Source organism: Watersipora subatra, chromosome 7 (genome assembly GCF_963576615.1).
Source record: "Watersipora subatra chromosome 7, tzWatSuba1.1, whole genome shotgun sequence".
Taxonomy (NCBI): Eukaryota; Metazoa; Bryozoa; class Gymnolaemata; order Cheilostomatida; family Watersiporidae; genus Watersipora; species Watersipora subatra.
In genome coordinates this window covers 43000037-43017274 of record NC_088714.1, presented here as the reverse complement: position 1 = coordinate 43017274, position 17238 = coordinate 43000037, and the positions used below count along the sequence as shown (strand labels likewise).

Below are 17238 nucleotides of genomic sequence, written 5' to 3'. Positions count from 1 at the left end.
AAAACATAGCGCCAACATGATAGCCTTTGTATGAGATACAATAAGGAAAGCAAATGCATGAAAATATATATATGCTAAAAAATATGTTAGAAAATGCTGCATGTGGTATAGCAGAACATGAAGAACATAACAATAACACAATGCTAGTTCAACGCAACGCTTGCGGATAGACAACATTTTTTGTTTTTCTGTCAGGTGTATGAACAAACAGTTGTCGGCTTGTGCCTACTTTTGAGCAGGCGACGTACAGCTGGTCATGGCTAAAGCAGGGTGACAGTAAGTCGATAGCAGCTGCTCTCTTTCTTTTCACCATCGCCTATCGTAATCCTCGGAGTACTCGTGCAAGTTCTGTGGTAGCTGTAGTTCTGTGTACTCGTAGCTGGAACAAAAGTAAAAGTAACTCGGCTGCGGAAGGAAATAAACATGTTTACTATCACAAACAGTGGCAAATCTAACGTTTTTAACCCTTTCACTGAAGTGGACTCATTTATGCGTTTTCTATGGTCGATCGCGTAGACGCATTTTTGCGATTTTAGCAGCAATTGCTAGTAACTGAAGTTTATTATTTGTTGATAACATAAACAACGGTCTTTAAGACTTTTATGGTAGTGACAGTGTTGTCCTAAGATTTCTTTATAAAATTAGCCTAAAGTTTAATACTTTAATCTTTGTTTGGGGATTTCCAACTTAAAAACGAACATTTTTGTGTAAGTTCATCAAAGCCGTCCAAGTTAGACAACAAAAAACTACTTATGTTGATGATATTATAGCCGATTCAGATTTTTGTGATTACACAGTTAATTAAAACAGCAATAGCAGCCCTGACTCTGATGATGGTGAAAGTAATGGTTTTGTAAGAATAAGGAACATTGTAGAGGATCGTTTTAGCTTTGTAGCTTCACATCGCTTTATCAATGCACAAAGTATAGATAAAATGAATTTTTTTCATAGCAGTACTTGTTAACATGTTGGCAAAATGAAATATATAACCAAAGAAAATGTTCTAGAAAGAGTTTGAAATTGAACAAAATAATGTATACATATTAAGCAATATCGGCAAAATGACTGGCAGTAGGCCAATAGCTAAATTTGTACATGAGCGCAAGTGAAAGGGTTATGTATTCATAGTGTGGCAATTCATAGACAATACAACATTGTATAAGATGTACTTACCTTTATGTGTAAATTTAGTGGGCGAGAACTGCGTTTTTCCGATGTTCACGTGACTTTCGCGGTACACGTTGGCAGTAAATATTAATGGCATGTAAATCACTACTCGTTAATTTATTTTATTTAATGAGTAGTACATTTGTATAGCTGTATAGACACCTTTGTATAGGCCGCAGAACTCAGGACGGTGCTTTTTAACACGGCAACGACTTTGATGTTTTAAAAGCGTGCTAACCGGAGATTTCGGTTAATGCGCTCTAGCGGTGAAAGAAAAACAACAGAGTCGCCGCACCTCTATATAATCAGCTTGGCTCAAATCGTCACACGAAAGTAACGGCTACTAGTCCGAAATTACGATATTTACTACTCATATTTATTAAGTTGGCTTCGTACGACCGAATAAAAAAAGAAAGACCGCTCTCTTAATTTATTTACTGTCAATACTAAATTAGTCATATTAATTCAGTTCGCTTCGTACGACCGAAATTCGAACGACAATAAAAGGAGAGACCGCTCTATAACAACGCGGACACTCAATCACACACGCACGCACGCACACACACACAACGATTGCCGTTTATATAATAGATATAAAGATAATCGATCAAATGCTTGAAATAATGTACATATATTCATGGACAAGTGACATGAATGAACCATACTTACATTAAATGCAGAAACATAAATTTACGTTTTTAAAACAAAAATATTTGCATCGTTTGCTCGGTCAGTTGCGTTCTGATTGCTGCTTTCGATGGCACAAACATCTTTTGATTGTCCAATATCTTCCACAATGTCTTCCGGCCTCAGTTCTTCTTCTGCACTGCTAAACTAGTCATAATTAGCGTTCAAGCAATTGTTTGGCAGAGCAGAACTTTTACGTGTTGCATTTAGGACCATGCAACGCGTAAAAGTTTGGCTTGCTAAGCGTAACTTTTGTACCATCGTGAATGTAAACCGTTTTTATATAAACGTACTTCGAAGTATTAAAAACGCGTTAAACAAGGAACTATTAGCCCGAGGCAGTTATTAATTATTTCTATGGTGTTGCTCTCAAAGTTTTAACGAAAATTAAACGAAAAGCTTTGGAGCTGGACATCGAGAGAATTGATTGTTATTGATGTAAACGATTCATTATTAATACGATTTTGTGGACACTTTTCTACTGATCAATTGATATTATGGCTCGTAAAGATAAATGTCAAAGTGGTGGTCAAATGGAGGTGGCCTTCAATTAGAGAGCGGCGCTCTATTTTTCAACTCTTCTCTCAGGGTGGTGGCCAATTGGACGTGGCGTTCAAATAGAGATTTTACGATAATTCTTATAATTGGTCCTTACCTAAACAAATACAGCATATATGTTTAGGTAAAAACCATTTATAGAGGACTTACCTTATATGTTTGGCAGTGGTAATGTTCCAGTGGACAACAGAGCCATCTGCGTGGCCACTATACAGACTGAGACAGTCATTAGACCAACATAAACTAGTGATTGCAGCTGCGTCTGATGCCCCCTAGCAACACATCATAGAAGCAAATTAACCAAAATCACTACTGTAAAATCAAATTTTGTAATTTATTCGCATCTAATATCCTTTCACTCCCCACATGACCGTGAGTGAAGTTTGGATTTTCCCGCCTATTGCCACACGTGGCTACAGCAACATTTAGTTAAGCACTTTAACCATTAAAGTCAACTGCTTTATAATATTTTATTGCTGATGAATAATCCAGAGACTCTCACATTTTGCATTTATTTGAAAGCGCATACAACTCTACAACTCATATCGAATGAAAAATAATTTTTTACATATTTCGCCACACTCAAGCGATGTTAAACATGCAACAGTAATATTCTTCATGAAACAATCAAAGATTGTTAGCAAATGAGCATTGCGGAGTTTGAGACATATGTTTTCTCTCAGATAACCTACTTGCTAAGGAAAAATACATTTTCCAATCAGACCGTTTTTTGTGTTATTGATTTTCATAAGGGTAAAATAAAACTTTATAAGATGTATAATTGTTAGGAAACTACAACGTAAGTTTTAATAAGTTTGAAGCAGTAAATTTGTTTAATATTCAATAAAACAAAATGTTTCAAAAAGTGGCGAGTACTGAATTTAATCCGACAGAAGAAGAAGATAAGCTTGACAAATTTAGCCGTGAAAGTGTTAATTAAAGATAACCCTGCAAGTAGGGTTGTTCAAGTTAATATGACAAACATACCAACTGGCATTGCACTGTGCCTTTGCTGGAACAGTACAAATAGACATTGCCGGCAGCAGAACCGAGTGCCACTACACTGGAATCATCCTGCTGTGATTCTGAATCCACTGATGAAACAGCTGATTTTCGAGATCGTTTTTTTTTCTGAAACATTTCAAAAGACAAACAATGATTACGCAATCTAACATTGCATTTACACGTAATAACTTAATATATATTAAGAAATATCGTAAATTCTCTCTCTCTCTATGCAATCCCTCTCTTTAGAGTAAGATGTCTGCTTGCTTTATTGATGTGTTTGGTGTGTTTCAAGATGGCTCCGTAGTCCGATCATTGCTCTGCATTGACGCTTGCAATGTGGACATTGGTAGTCATCATTCATCAAAGTATCAGATGAGCTAAGCCGCACTTTTCGTGCTGCTTTTTCAGCAATAACTTTGTTGTTAGTGAAACAAAAACCATTTAATAATCCAGTTTAATCAATCAACTTTAACGTAAACTTAATTAAGCATTTAACGTTAACCAAATTACATTGAACAACCTTTAACCAATATTAGTTTACGTAGACACGCATAGGTGTAAAACCTAAAAATTGCTTTCTAAGCTTGGCATGGGTTAGTATTAGCGTTATAGTGTGATATAACTATTCAAACCAGGTAGTTCAACAAATAATCCTGACAGTATTTGATTTAAACTCTGTTGAATCATTAAAACCGTAACGCATTGTAATCCAAAAAACAAAAAGGTAGGTTTAAGCATTTTCAGCGTTAGCCAAGAGATCTCCGTTGAGATCAAAAAATATTTTCAACTCTCTTATATTTGACAGACAAGTCAGTCCTCGTGAAGATGGCCATTTATAACTAGTGTATGAATAAAATTCGTGTTTGATACTTGTCAATATGAAACATACATGTAGGGGGGTATACATTATTTTGCTAACACACCATCACCAATTACGATAAATGTAAAAGCAAGCCTAAGTTTCTTCTTTATCACAAAGGTACTACTACGTGTACTATGTGTACGAATTATTTATTTATGATATTTATGTATTTATAATTTACTAAAAACATCTCTCTCGGGGATAATTCCTGTGGCGAAGTTAGGTAAGAGAAAACAAAATGTTCCTGAAAGGCTCTCTCTTCGGAGACTTGCAGATGCATACATGCTGATATGGTTAGTTTGCATTAAGCATTTTCAAGTATGATATACCAGAAGAGTGGTTAAGATTTAATGGTTCAATTAACAAATAAATACTTCATGGAGTCCGTATTAGTTGTGTGTCTAATATTAGAACCACTTGTGTTGTAAGATTTATTGATTAGGAAACTATTAGTCAACTTTGAGTTTCCAAAAAAGATCTTGTTTAGAGTGGGGATGTCTTTATTCTCTCTGCTCGGGATTAGTGTGGGCCACTGTCTGTTTTGCATTCCCAATGAGATGTTATCATAATTTTTGAAAAAGGTTAGTCAATCTACAAGCTTTTTTTTAAATTTTTTTTCCAGATTATAAATCAATGATTTCATAAATGAACTCCATATTTCAAAAAAACACTATTAATGGCAAGCAAAAACTAAAATGTGAAATTTTTCTGGAAGAATATGAGGCATGCCTTACAATTCTCATTAGCCTATTTAGTGTGGCATTCGCCTTTTGGATTGTAATTTTATCATAATAAATATTATTTTAATGTGGTCATTATATAACAGGATTAACACACATTGACAAGTATAAAAAGCTATCTGAATGTAACTGTGGGATACCCTTAAAATGATAAGCTGTACGAGTAGTTATAAATAGCATTGACGTGTGTGCAGTTCCCTATACTAAAACTCAGTAATCAGTCACTGTCCCGTTTTTCTATTATATTTAATTGATCTTGTAGAGTACTGCTATCGAACTGGCAGGTAATTGGTCGATAAACAATTGCGTCATCTGCAAACAGTCTCATGTAGGCCTAGGTATTTTCACATCTAATACACAATGGGGGTCATTGATATACAACAGCAAAGGTCCCAGCACAGAACCCTGTAGAACGCCTGATGCTATATGAATGTAATTTACAGATACATGAACATTTTTATTAGAGAACCAGTGTTCGATCCAGTTGACCACTTTGTCATTTGGACCATATTATCTAACCGCAAATTGCAGCTTTTAACAACCTCTGAATCCAAACATGGTACACCCGTGTCCTCGATGGTGATACATTTAAAAGGACAGTCATACACCCTCTTTTCATCAACGCTTAAACGCTGAAAGTGCGTTGAATAGTTTTGCATACCTGGTGGGGCGTTGAGCAACGGAATGAGCGCCATTTGATGCAAGTACACGTTGCCGCTAGATGAGCACTAGGTAAAAACTCATTCTTAAGTAAAACTGATTCTGAATCCCAAATCCTAAGAACTCCGTCAGAAGATGTGCATGCAACATTTTTTGTTGTGTGTTCCACATCGAACACACAACTTCCCGACGTATCCATACTTTCTAATTCGTAAGTTTAATGGGAATTTCACGTGTAGTAATTTGCGCGTGCGCGTGAATGAAAAATAAACGGATTGAATGGAATAAAAATTTTCGCCTAGGCGTTATTGAGTCGAGAGTTAGGGCGGAGAAATAAGCATCGATGGATCCAATTTATAATCCAAATACAATATCTGCCAACTACATACACTATATACCGTAGATATTAGTTTTACAGCGCTGTAATTGCGTTGATGTGAATAAAAATCCAATAAATTATCGTAATATCTAATAAAACGTTTTGTCTCTATATACCATACTCCATAGCGTCAAGATTTAGTTTTAATAACTTCTGTTCTAACTTCGTGAGAATCAGCAAATTTTAGTGTATAGGACATACGGGTGCTACGAGCGTTGCGATAGACTGCGGCAGTAGTAATAAGCTGGACCTTTTAGACATGCTATATACTCAATCCCAACTTCTATCATAACACCTTCTACCTTCAACCATAATTGATTCCGCGGAAAGGTGTTGTTACACTAACACGAATTTCAGTTTGCCTAATCTATTGCTTCAAACAAGAAGGTAAATCAGTCTCTTCGGCTGTTAGTAGTGAAGCATTAGTAATTACAGCTGCAAAATATTACATTTCTATCAGACATTATGTTTCTTTCCTTGCGCTTTATTTTGCTGATTCTGTTAATTTGTATTTGAGAACTTAAAAGTTTTACAACTTAAGCACTTCGAACGCTAAAACCACATCAGAATGTGTTAGTGAAATTGTTGTCATTTGGAAAGTGCAATTGGCTGATGTGAAGTATTGAGGTTATTGCTTGATTGTGGAGTGTTAGTAGTAAAAGAAAGTTGCTTGTGTGTGTGTGTTTTTTTTTCAAACAACAATCCACCAACATGGTGTGGTTTAGCCTAAACAATGATTGTATGTATTTAACTAATTTGAACTTTTAATTTTACACTTATGTGAATTATTTCGGTGGACCTCGATTGAGTTCCGCTATTGTCTTCAAATGCCTTTAATAGCAGTTAGTGTGTAGCGTAAAAAACTTTTTGTGAAGTGTTCTAATCAATAATTGTTCTAAGCCTAGTTGTTGTGTAAAAGTGTGTGAGCTGTACTGAAATATAAAGTTAATTAATAAGTGGATTATGTTGTTGGGTGAATGTATTCACCACTAAGGAGTACATCTGCTCAGCAGGAGACATGTAGATGTCAAGATAGCAAAACACTGAAAAAAGTTTGTGATAAGTAAAATAGATGGCCTCTAAAATATGTACACGGCAGCTGTTCCTCCTTAATCAAAGTGCACTCAAATTAATTTATGCTGCCTTAATTGAACATCAGCTCTAATAAGAATATAAATGTCATAAATTATTCATTATGTTTCTAGATTTATAATACATGTATTCAATAACTGTGATCACACTCTCGTTTATTTCATACGATGTATCACTACTCTAGTCAACTCATCTAGACATTGTTTAAATGTTGTCATCAAGTTATCACTTTATTTCTCAGCTTTAGTTTCATCATGCTTTGAGTACTTCTCGCCAAATAAAACAGTCTTTTGTTTTATTCTCTGAAGTGTTACATTTTCTCGATCACCCAGGAGTGATTGGTCGCTCGTTCTTCAACAAATCGTTTCAAAATGATAATATGTTAATTTGAACCATTTTTGCTCATTTGCTTTCAAATTACATTCTGCGTGAAGTGTAGATATGAGTATAATCACATATCTATATAAATCTCAATGTCTGTTTGTTCAGTGATAGAGATAGTTTTAGGAACGGAAAATCTGCTGCACACTGGATTTGAACTCACAGCCTCAAGTTCTGCAAGCAGACATTTATCCATTATACTATGCTGTCCAACTGGCTTTATTATGGAATAAATTGGACACATGCTTATTACACATGCCAATCTTTTATGGCTTCACACTCAACACTGCAGCTAGCGTTATGCCATACCAGAAGAAAAATGCTTAAACTCAAATGACCAACAAGACTATTGCAATCAGTATAGGCCTGTATTAGGCACTGCAGGCTTTACAGTATGATTACGCAGAAATAGACGCAGTACACATAAATAAACACAGTACACAAAAATAAACAAAACATCTTCATTTAAAAGTTAAAATGATAAGTGTTGCATATGTTGATTAAAAATAAATTTTCTGTGCAAAAGCTTTTTTATTACTCGTGCAATGCCGGGCACTCACCTAGTCATTCTATAAATCTTTTCTTGGTGTATACTCTGGAGCAAAGCTTGACAATTGTTCATACTATCTAGTTGGTTGGCCAAGCAGGCTGACTTATTCTCAGTGCGTATTAATATATGGAGTGTCACAGTAACATTTTCTTTTAGACCTCTTAGGTAATGGATGACTACTACCTTGTTTGCAATGGGAGAATTGTGGACAAGGACGAGAAACAAGATGAAGCAAAGATATACCATGTTTGCTATCGACTACCCGGAGGCAAAGGAGGTATGCTGGCTAGTAATGTTAGCATCGATGCTTGCCTTTGAAAAGAAATGGTTAATTTGGATTAGACCTCTAAAGCCTCGTGGAGTGTCTTTCGTAAATGTCTTGGAGGCGCAGCTAGAAAATCTCATTGTCTACGCCCAGGTTTAAAAGTGAACTTATCCCATTGATATGATGGAAATGAAAATAATATCAATATAAAGCTAAGACATCAATCTTCAATTTGATGCAATTTTGTCTATGTGGACTATCCCAGTCCAGAGATATAATAGTTTGAGTGAGTTTCTTTCTTAGAACGCTCAGATTCAAGCGGAAGTGCAATAATGACACCTATAGTTGCACTTCAGCAAACAGACTGGCGGAATAGAGGCATGTAATGCTGCAAATTGAACATAATAGTTGATATCAATAACGATAGAGACAGACAGCCGAGCAACTAGTGATGTCATTTTGTCATGTATTTTTCTTCTGAGCGTTTTAATCACGATAAAGTTGTGTTAATTATAATCTTAAAACATCCTGTCAGTCAGATCACTTCAAACATCAAAAACAATTGCAGATGATAGAAAAACACCGTCAATTTTTGATAAAATCTAATAAAATTTTCTGTAAGTTCATATTTAATGTTTATCCATCATGTTCTTAGATTACTATCTAATTAGTTCAGTTACAGACATTCAGATTAACAAAATAACACGGAAATTCTTGCTTGACGTAGAACAGAGATAGTTTATGGTGAAGCGGAGTCATGTATATTGGCAGGGTTTGGCTCAATGCTGCGTACAATCGGTGCCCAAATTGAGAAGACGACTAACAGAGAGGCTATGAGAGACCTTAGCGGTCGACGCATGCGAGATATCAACAATGAGAAAAAGTAGGTCTCCTGACTGTCTCGAAGTTCTCTTGCTAGCTAGTTTGCAAGATTGTTCCAGAAGGATCTGACCACTAATTAAGATAAATTGACATTTGCTTTGTATGCCCAAGAATATATGTTGAGTTTTCAGTTTCTAAAGGAATTTAGGAACAAGTTAAGTATATGTGCGACTCTTCGGGTCAGAGCTGAATGCTTTTGTGGACCGAGCTCATATGTCATTTCTCTCGTATCTCAAATCAATCTTTCGAATATAAAATAACCAAATACAAATTAATCCGTTTCCCATTTTCTGAAAAAATAAAAAAATAAAAACAGGATATTATCATGGAAAAGTGTGTTTTTAATTGTTCTTATCCACTAGCTGCACTCACAAAGTAACAAATACTTATATAACGGTTATGATCTGCAATAAAATGTGACGCTATTTGCAATATCGTCTAGAATTCTTACCATATTTCAAAACAAATATTTGCTCAGAATTTTTCTCCTATCTCAAATTTCTCGTCTGTTAAAACGCTGGCATGTCGAGGTATGACTACTTTTAAAATACTAATAATTTTAGCTAATTTTGGCTCGCTTGTTATCTATTGCTTTTTGTGCGATATATGATCTTGTATGATGCCAGACTTGCTGACTGGGTGGCTGGTGCTGCCGACCGGGAAAGAGAGCAGGAGACGAGACGGCAGGAACGGTTGGAGAAGAGAAGGGCAGAGGCCGAGGGCAGGATGCATAAGTTCAGAGATGAGAAATACATGGAGCAGAAGGAAGCGGTTGCCACTAACTTGGATGATGCTCTCACGCAGGTGTTGTGCACACTTGCTAACAGTGTCTATACATGTGAAAATATATGGTTAACGAGAATTGTGCTTTGAATAACTTCTTTTAAAAACCCTTTACAAGATTTTTAAAGGTTTAAACAAAACCATAGGTTTAAAAAGGTATAAACATTTTTAAACCTATAACTCTCTCACCCTTAATGCTAAACAACTCATCGCTTGAAATCTGGGTTTAAGAGACAACTTTTGAAAATTTAGGTTTCATTTAATGAAAATTTTTACTTTCAGCACTTTATATTGCTCTCAAGTCGAGTTCATATTAAACATTGCCCTAACTTGATGCAAGTTACATCCTGTTTACGCTTTTGAGTTTTGTTCACACACCTTCATACAAGTTGACAAAATTTTCAACCTTCCAGCCATTTAGAGCCAATAATGGAGGTGAAGGTCATTATTCCACTGATCATTTTTTTTTTAAATTGGTAATTGTTGTTGGCAACCAGAGCTTTTATTTACACTGTTGATGAGGAGTTCAGTTTATAAGGCAAACAGGCAGCTGCTCAAAAGGTATTATTTATACAGCCAGCTACAAGACTTGCTGACAGAGGCGTCATATATATGTGGGACCTCTGCATGTTTGCGCATTGTTAATTAAACTCAGTTACTTAGGGTGTTCTTTGAATCATTTTAATCTAAATAATTTAGTCAGAAAATTTTAGTTGCTGAAATGTCAATAACTGTATATAAATTGATTTTAAGGCATTTAAAATGTTTACGATTTATTTTAATGTAGCAAATACAATGTAACCCTATTGATAGATATGATGTTGTATGTTGTAATACCCTACATCTATCGAATAAGCTTGCTAGCAGTCATACCCCTACATCTATCGAACAAGCTTGCTAGCATACCCCAGTGAAGCATTCTTATTTGCATCATGCATATTTTACACCTACATTCACACACATATTCATCTAGTTCCTTGTCAGTTTTATTTGCGTGATGCCCGGTGTGAACCAGATTGACAGGCCTTCACCTCTTAAATTGTAGGGCCTAAAGCGGTCTGCTGCCGGTACCAGCTCAGATCAACCTGAGAAAAAGGGCAAAGTATCAATACCTGCTAGTACATCCTGGTGAGTCAGTAATGACGTATTATTTGGCAGGCAGAGTTAAAGTAAAAAATAGTTTATTATCAGAGTTGTCCTCTCATTAACTTTAGGGCAGGGATTGACCTTGACGACCTGTCCTCTAGCGATGATGATGAGGGAAGTTCAGTACATCAGAAAACAGAGCTGGAGCAGCTACGAGAGTCAATACCAGTCAGAGCAGAGCTGCCCAAACATGAGGAGGAATCCTCAGAGGGCATTATGGCTTCTGAAACTGCAACAAAATTGATTGGGAAAGAAAATGAAACAAACGACACTCATATTAGTCATGAGGAGAAGAATAAACAACCTCCTTCAGTAGATACTATAAAGCCACAGGCTATAGATAAGTCTGCTCTGAAAGAAGAACATATGAACAATGCTACTGCAAGCCAAGAGGATACAAAGGAGGATTCACAGAGGAACAAAGATGGCTCAGAACAAAACAAAGATAAGTCAGAGCAAAACAAGGATGAGTCGCCGCGGAGAAAGGGTGAGTTTCTGTAGGGAGAGGGTGAGTTATTGTAGAGAAAGGGTGAGTCACTGTAGGGAGAGGGTGAGTCACTGTGAAGCAATGGTGAGTCACTGTAGAGAGAGGGTGAGTCTCTGTAGAGAAAGAGGGTGAGTCACTGTAGGGAGAGGGTGAGTCATTGTAGAGAGAGTGTGAGTCACTGTGGAGCAATGGTGAGTCACTGTAGGGAGGGGGTGAGTCATTGTAGAGAGAGTGTGAGTCACTGTGAAGCAATGGTGAGTCACTGTAGAGAGAGGGTGAGTCATTGTAGTGAGAGGGTGAGTCACTATGAAGCAATGGTGAGCCACTAGTGAGAGGGTGAGTCACAGTATATATATATATATATATATATATATATATATATATATATATATATATATATATATAGGAACACTTTCATATTGCACATATATATGTATAAGCAAGGCTATATGCTGTAACTACTTCTATAATCAAGTTAGGCTGTGATTTGCAATATCTTACATCACCATACATAGAGCTGAATATTTATATGTAGATCTTCAGCCAGGGAATACTGAATCCATTGACTTAGATTCACATCACAGTGCTCTTGAACTGGAGCGGTACAGTCTTGATCACCTCAAACATGAACTGACAAGGCGTGGGTTGAAGTGTGGTGGATCCTTAAAAGAGAGGGCCGAACGGCTCTACAGGTGAATGCCATACTTATGTGATAATCTTGTGTTCGTGGAGTTCTGTGTAGATTGTAGGTGCGCTACTGAACTCTCTTACATACCCACCATATGGCCAATATTTTAGTTTGGCTAAAATCTTCTTCCGTAATAAGCCTTAAAACCTTCCGTAACTAGCCCTAAATCTTCTTTCGTAACTAGCCCTAAATCTTCTTCTATAACTAGCCTTAAATCTTCTTCCGTAACTAGCCCTAAATCCTCCTCCGTAATTAGTCCTAAATCTTCTCTCGTAACTAGCCCTAAATCTTCTTCCGTTACTAGCCCTAAATCATCTTCCGTAACTAGTCCTAAATCTTCTCCCGTAACTAGCCCTAAATCTTCTTCCGTTACTAGCCCTAAATCATCTTCCGTAACTAGCCCTAAATCTTCCTCCGTAACTAGCCCTAAACCTTCTTCCGTTACTGGTCCTAAATCATCCTCCGTAACTGTCCCTAAATCTTCTTCCGTAACTAGCCCTAAATCATCTTCCGTAACTAGTCCTAAATCTTCCTCCGTAACTAGCCCTAAACCTTCTTCCGTAACTGGCCCTAAATCATCCTCCGTAACTAGCTCTACATCTTCTTCCGTAACTAGCCCTAAATCTTCTTCCGTAACTAGCCCTAAATCTTCCTCCGTAACTAGTCTTAAATATTCTCCCGTAACTAGCCCTAAATCTTCTTCCGTTACTAGCCCTAAATCATCTTCCGTAACTAGCCCTAAATCCTCCTCCGTAATTAGTCCTAAATCTTCTCTCGTAACTAGCCCTAAATCTTCTTCCGTTACTAGCCCTAAATCATCTTCCGTAACTAGTCCTAAATCTTCTCCCGTAACTAGCCTTAAATCTTCTTCCGTTACTAGCCCTAAATCATCTTCCGTAACTAGCCCTAAATCTTCCTCCGTAACTAGCCCTAAATCTTCCTTCGTAACTAGCCCTAAACCTTCTTCCGTTACTGGTCCTAAATCATCCTCCGTAACTGTCCCTAAATCTTCTTCCGTAACTAGCCCTAAATCATCTTCCGTAACTAGTCCTAAATCTTCCTCCGTAACTAGCCCTAAACCTTCTTCCGTAACTGGCCCTAAATCATCTTCCGTAACTAGCTCTACATCTTCTTCCGTAACTAGCCCTAAATCTTCTTCCGTAACTAGCCCTAAATCTTCCTCCGTAACTAGTCCTAAATATTCTCCCGTAACTAGCCCTAAATCTTCTTCCGTTACTAGCCCTAAATCATCTTCCGTAATTAGCCCTAAATCTTCCTCCGTAACTAGCCCTAAATCTTCCTCCGTAACTAGCCCTAAATCATACTGGCAGTGTATGGTCATGGAGAACTTCTTGCAGTAAAATATGAAAAATTTGTTGGATGTAGCACCTTGCAATTATTTATCTAAAACTGTGGCTAAACGCAGAACATGGTGTCAATAATTGTCTGTGTAAGTAATAATTAACTTTTATCTTTTGTATTTCATTGGAGACCCTTTTCCAAATAAATTTGTGTCTGTGTAATATACAATGTAAAGCCTCACTGGATTGAATTTTAGTTGCAATAAAAACAAGAGCAAATACAACTGAACAAACTGCAAAGATATTTGTTGGCTTTTTCTTAGAAGAACATTAGGGGCTGGTGAGTCGAGGTGCCGCAGCGTACAATAAAAAAGCCTTGTTTTTACATTTCTCATTCAGTCTGTCTTTGCCCAAGCCTCTCATTAGTATTTCACTAGGCTGAGAGGTTTTGAGTTTAATGCTAGTAATATGGTGTATTTATTGTTAGTTGTGTCATACGAATAAGTACTAAATGTATATTTCACCACTCTCGTCATGGTCGCTATTCCTTCTTGTGTTTTGAGAGTTTTTAATAGTATAAATATATTTTTAGTGGAACAAGTTCTTCATACACGGTCACCAGAAGTGCGGTACTTTTCTAGATTTTGTACTTAATTTTCTATTTACATTTTCCAATTAATACGTGAAAAATCCTTATTGGTTTTAGTAGTTGTCAATTTATTTAATTATTGTAACATTGTTGAGGATTATTTTACGTTTCCAAATACACTGTGGAACCTCTACTTACGAAAGACTACATAAAAAAATTTCAAGTTATGAAACATCTTTTAGTAGAAATATTGCTTCAACTTGCGAAAGATATTTCTAGGTACGAAAAGCCTTCTGTGTTTTAGCCCGTTTGTTTCGTGTCTTGGCCCGTTTGTTTTGTGTCTTGGCCCGTTTGTTTCGTGTCTTGACTCGTTTGTTTCATGTCTTGGCCCGTTTGTTTCTCGTGGGTACGACATGACGTACAATGTGCCTTATTCAGCTTCATATGCAAGCGAAAAGTCCATAAATGACAACTGTTTTGTTTTGATTTGTTGTATAATTTTGAATTATCATCTATTACGTACAGAGTAGCACAACTTTGGTTTTTAGCAATTCAAGCAGCGTTTTCTGTATGATGACAGTTTTTCAGCTCATGTCGATGTAAATAAATCTTTCTATTTATGATCTGAAAAGCATTCATTCTAAGCAAAAAAGACAACAATACAACACCAATATCTTCTGACTGCCGTCCTCTCACTTCCCTTCGAAAGCTCAGCCTTGTCTAAATGTCCATTTCCAAATGTCAACCAACAAACGTACTGTTTGTAGCTTTTATTCATTATTCTTCTGTTCTGCTCTCCATGTGTACTTTTTCTATTTACGATGTAGTAATATAATTCTAACATGTATTCGTTACCGTTTACCTTTACATGTATTTTTAATTTATACAAATGTTATTTCCGAGTTTTGTGGGGCTCTCTAACTGTTTAGGGCATTGATATAGTCAAATCAGTTTTTACTTTAAAAGATTTTCTGCTTACCTAATGGAATTACTTTCGTAAGTAGGGGTTTCATTGTATATGCTTAGATAAAGTTTTTTAACTCACAGAATTAATGAGTTAACAAAAATACAACAGTACATGTAGTCTGCTGCTTTAGTGTATTGTAGCTAAAAGCTGGCCCACATTAGTATCCGTCACGATAGAGCATATGAGAGACTTCTATGAATACATGCTTAGGTAAAACTTGCTGAATATTTGTCCGGTAGATTTTCATGGCTTAACAAACATATTTTTCTAAAATCTCTGAAGCCCGGAAGGTACAGAATTATACCTAATCAGCAAAACGCTGTTGAAGAGGATATCATATCCGAAATTTGCATTATTGGAACACTGATCTTTAACATGTGAATATTGTACTAGCTATATAGCAAAAGCTTTGTACACTTTGCTGTTTGGTTTAATAAGTAATAACTCATTCATTGAGTTTACGCTCAGACCATCACAAAGAGAACACAACTACAATTAGTTTACTCATTGGAAACTAGTCATTGACATAGTATTTTTTTATTGTTGTCAATGTAATTAGCAATATGATCCCTGGACACCTGTATTTATGCCATCTATGTTGACCAATAGGATCATCGCTCTAGCTCAGGCTGTTGCCCATGAGCATAGCATTAAGCGATGTGTTTTAGCGGTTTTGAGGCTAGAATCTAGCTATGATGATTTTTTGGGCTTGTACATTCATATATTAGCTAGACACAATGTACCGGTATGTCTATCAGTGCAAATAAGTTCATTCATAGCATCACTAACTATAGCACTCTTGCGTGTTACCTTGATGCCCGAGTATTGTGCCTTCTAGATAGCTGGTAGAAGGATAACTTGCAGTTTCTTATAAACTGCAAGTTATCTAAACTTGAACTAATAAACTGAATAAACTAAAACTTTGTTTTAGTTTATTCCGGTGTAGTCTTAGGCACTGAAAATGTTTGGGGTGGTTATTCCTTGCACCCAATTTTTTTTATGAATCTTTGAGTAACATATACTTGTAACTACTGGCTACAGTAATCCCACACTTTTCACGGTTAATGGGGACTGGCATTTCCCTCGATAAATGAAAATCTGCGAAATAGAAACAAATTTCTTTAAAGCATATGTATGAGCCAAAACTTCAGGACCAGAAAACTCAAACAGCTTTTAAACATATTGTAAGTACATTGAAGTTATCTTAATTGACTTTCAGTTTATATTTCAGCATCAGTCCCAGTATTTAATACGGGGAATGTACGTTTGTAGAACGGGCTTAGTTTGGAATTCCTCTGGTCTGAATATTCGTACTTGTGATTAACTGGGTTCGTCGTGAGAAGGTAGTCACGTTTTTGTAATTTATGAGATTTATTTATATTTAGGTATTTTAATTTTTTTTAATTTACTTTTATTTTTTAATGAATCTTTTTTAACCTCGAAGTACTGAAACTGAAAGAAGGGCCGTGAAGGATTATTGTATGTATGTAGTATAATACTACGTAATTATCTACATGATGTAATGCATACAATAACTACATGTACATAGCATATGCTATATATTATGTAATTATAGTATATATAACTACATATGGCTATACTCTCAACGCTATAGCGAAAATGAGGTTGCTCAAAATGCCAAGGCTTATTGGCTGTTTCGAATAGGTATGTATAATCATTGATATCTTATAACAATTTCTGTTGTTAGCGTGAAAGGACTTTCCCCTGAGCAGATCAGCCCAACTCTTCTAGCCAAGAAAAAGAAGTGAGTGGAAAAGAGAGTTTTAGCAAAAAGCTGGAGCGGGTTGTTTTTTATGGTTGAACTATGCGCTTCTGCGGGTTGCGCCATTTTGTGGAGGTCTGAGCAATTTTCTTGTATAGTAAATGTCAAATACTGCTTACTCTACCATTTACTCACTTTCACTTGTGTGAATAACCAGACAAGTGGTTTACCATTATTACATGTATAAGTGGATTATCAAATAATGTTTGTTATGGCGAAAATATCCCACATTAATTCTTAATATACAATACAAGGCACAAACA

General features: G+C 36.2%; 2 protein-coding genes across 3 annotated transcripts in view; one reads left to right on the top strand and one right to left on the bottom strand.

The window, feature by feature from the left end:
* The window catches only part of LOC137401206 (WD repeat-containing protein 43-like), a 24140-nt gene extending 18237 nt beyond the window's left edge, over positions 1-5903 (bottom strand). The window contains exons 1-3 of the mRNA XM_068087603.1: positions 5684-5903; positions 3400-3543; positions 2563-2684 (exon numbers count right to left, since the gene is read on the bottom strand). Of these exons, the coding sequence (XP_067943704.1) occupies positions 2563-2684; positions 3400-3543; positions 5684-5881 (464 nt within the window). The 5' untranslated portion in view covers positions 5882-5903. The remainder of the gene's footprint in view (positions 1-2562; positions 2685-3399; positions 3544-5683) is intronic.
* On the top strand, positions 5392-17238 carry LOC137401207 (splicing regulator SDE2-like). 2 transcript variants are annotated; one of them, XM_068087605.1, is made up of 8 exons: positions 5392-5454; positions 8241-8361; positions 9121-9232; positions 9858-10035; positions 11060-11142; positions 11229-11647; positions 12183-12339; positions 16901-17238. In XM_068087605.1, exons 2-8 carry the CDS (start codon positions 8253-8255, stop codon positions 16959-16961), a joined length of 1119 nt encoding a protein of 372 aa, XP_067943706.1. In that variant the 5' UTR covers positions 5392-5454; positions 8241-8252; the 3' UTR covers positions 16962-17238. The 2 variants fall into 2 exon arrangements, with proteins under 2 accessions (XP_067943706.1, XP_067943705.1); XM_068087604.1 differs by lacking the exon at positions 5392-5454 and adding an exon at positions 6125-6448.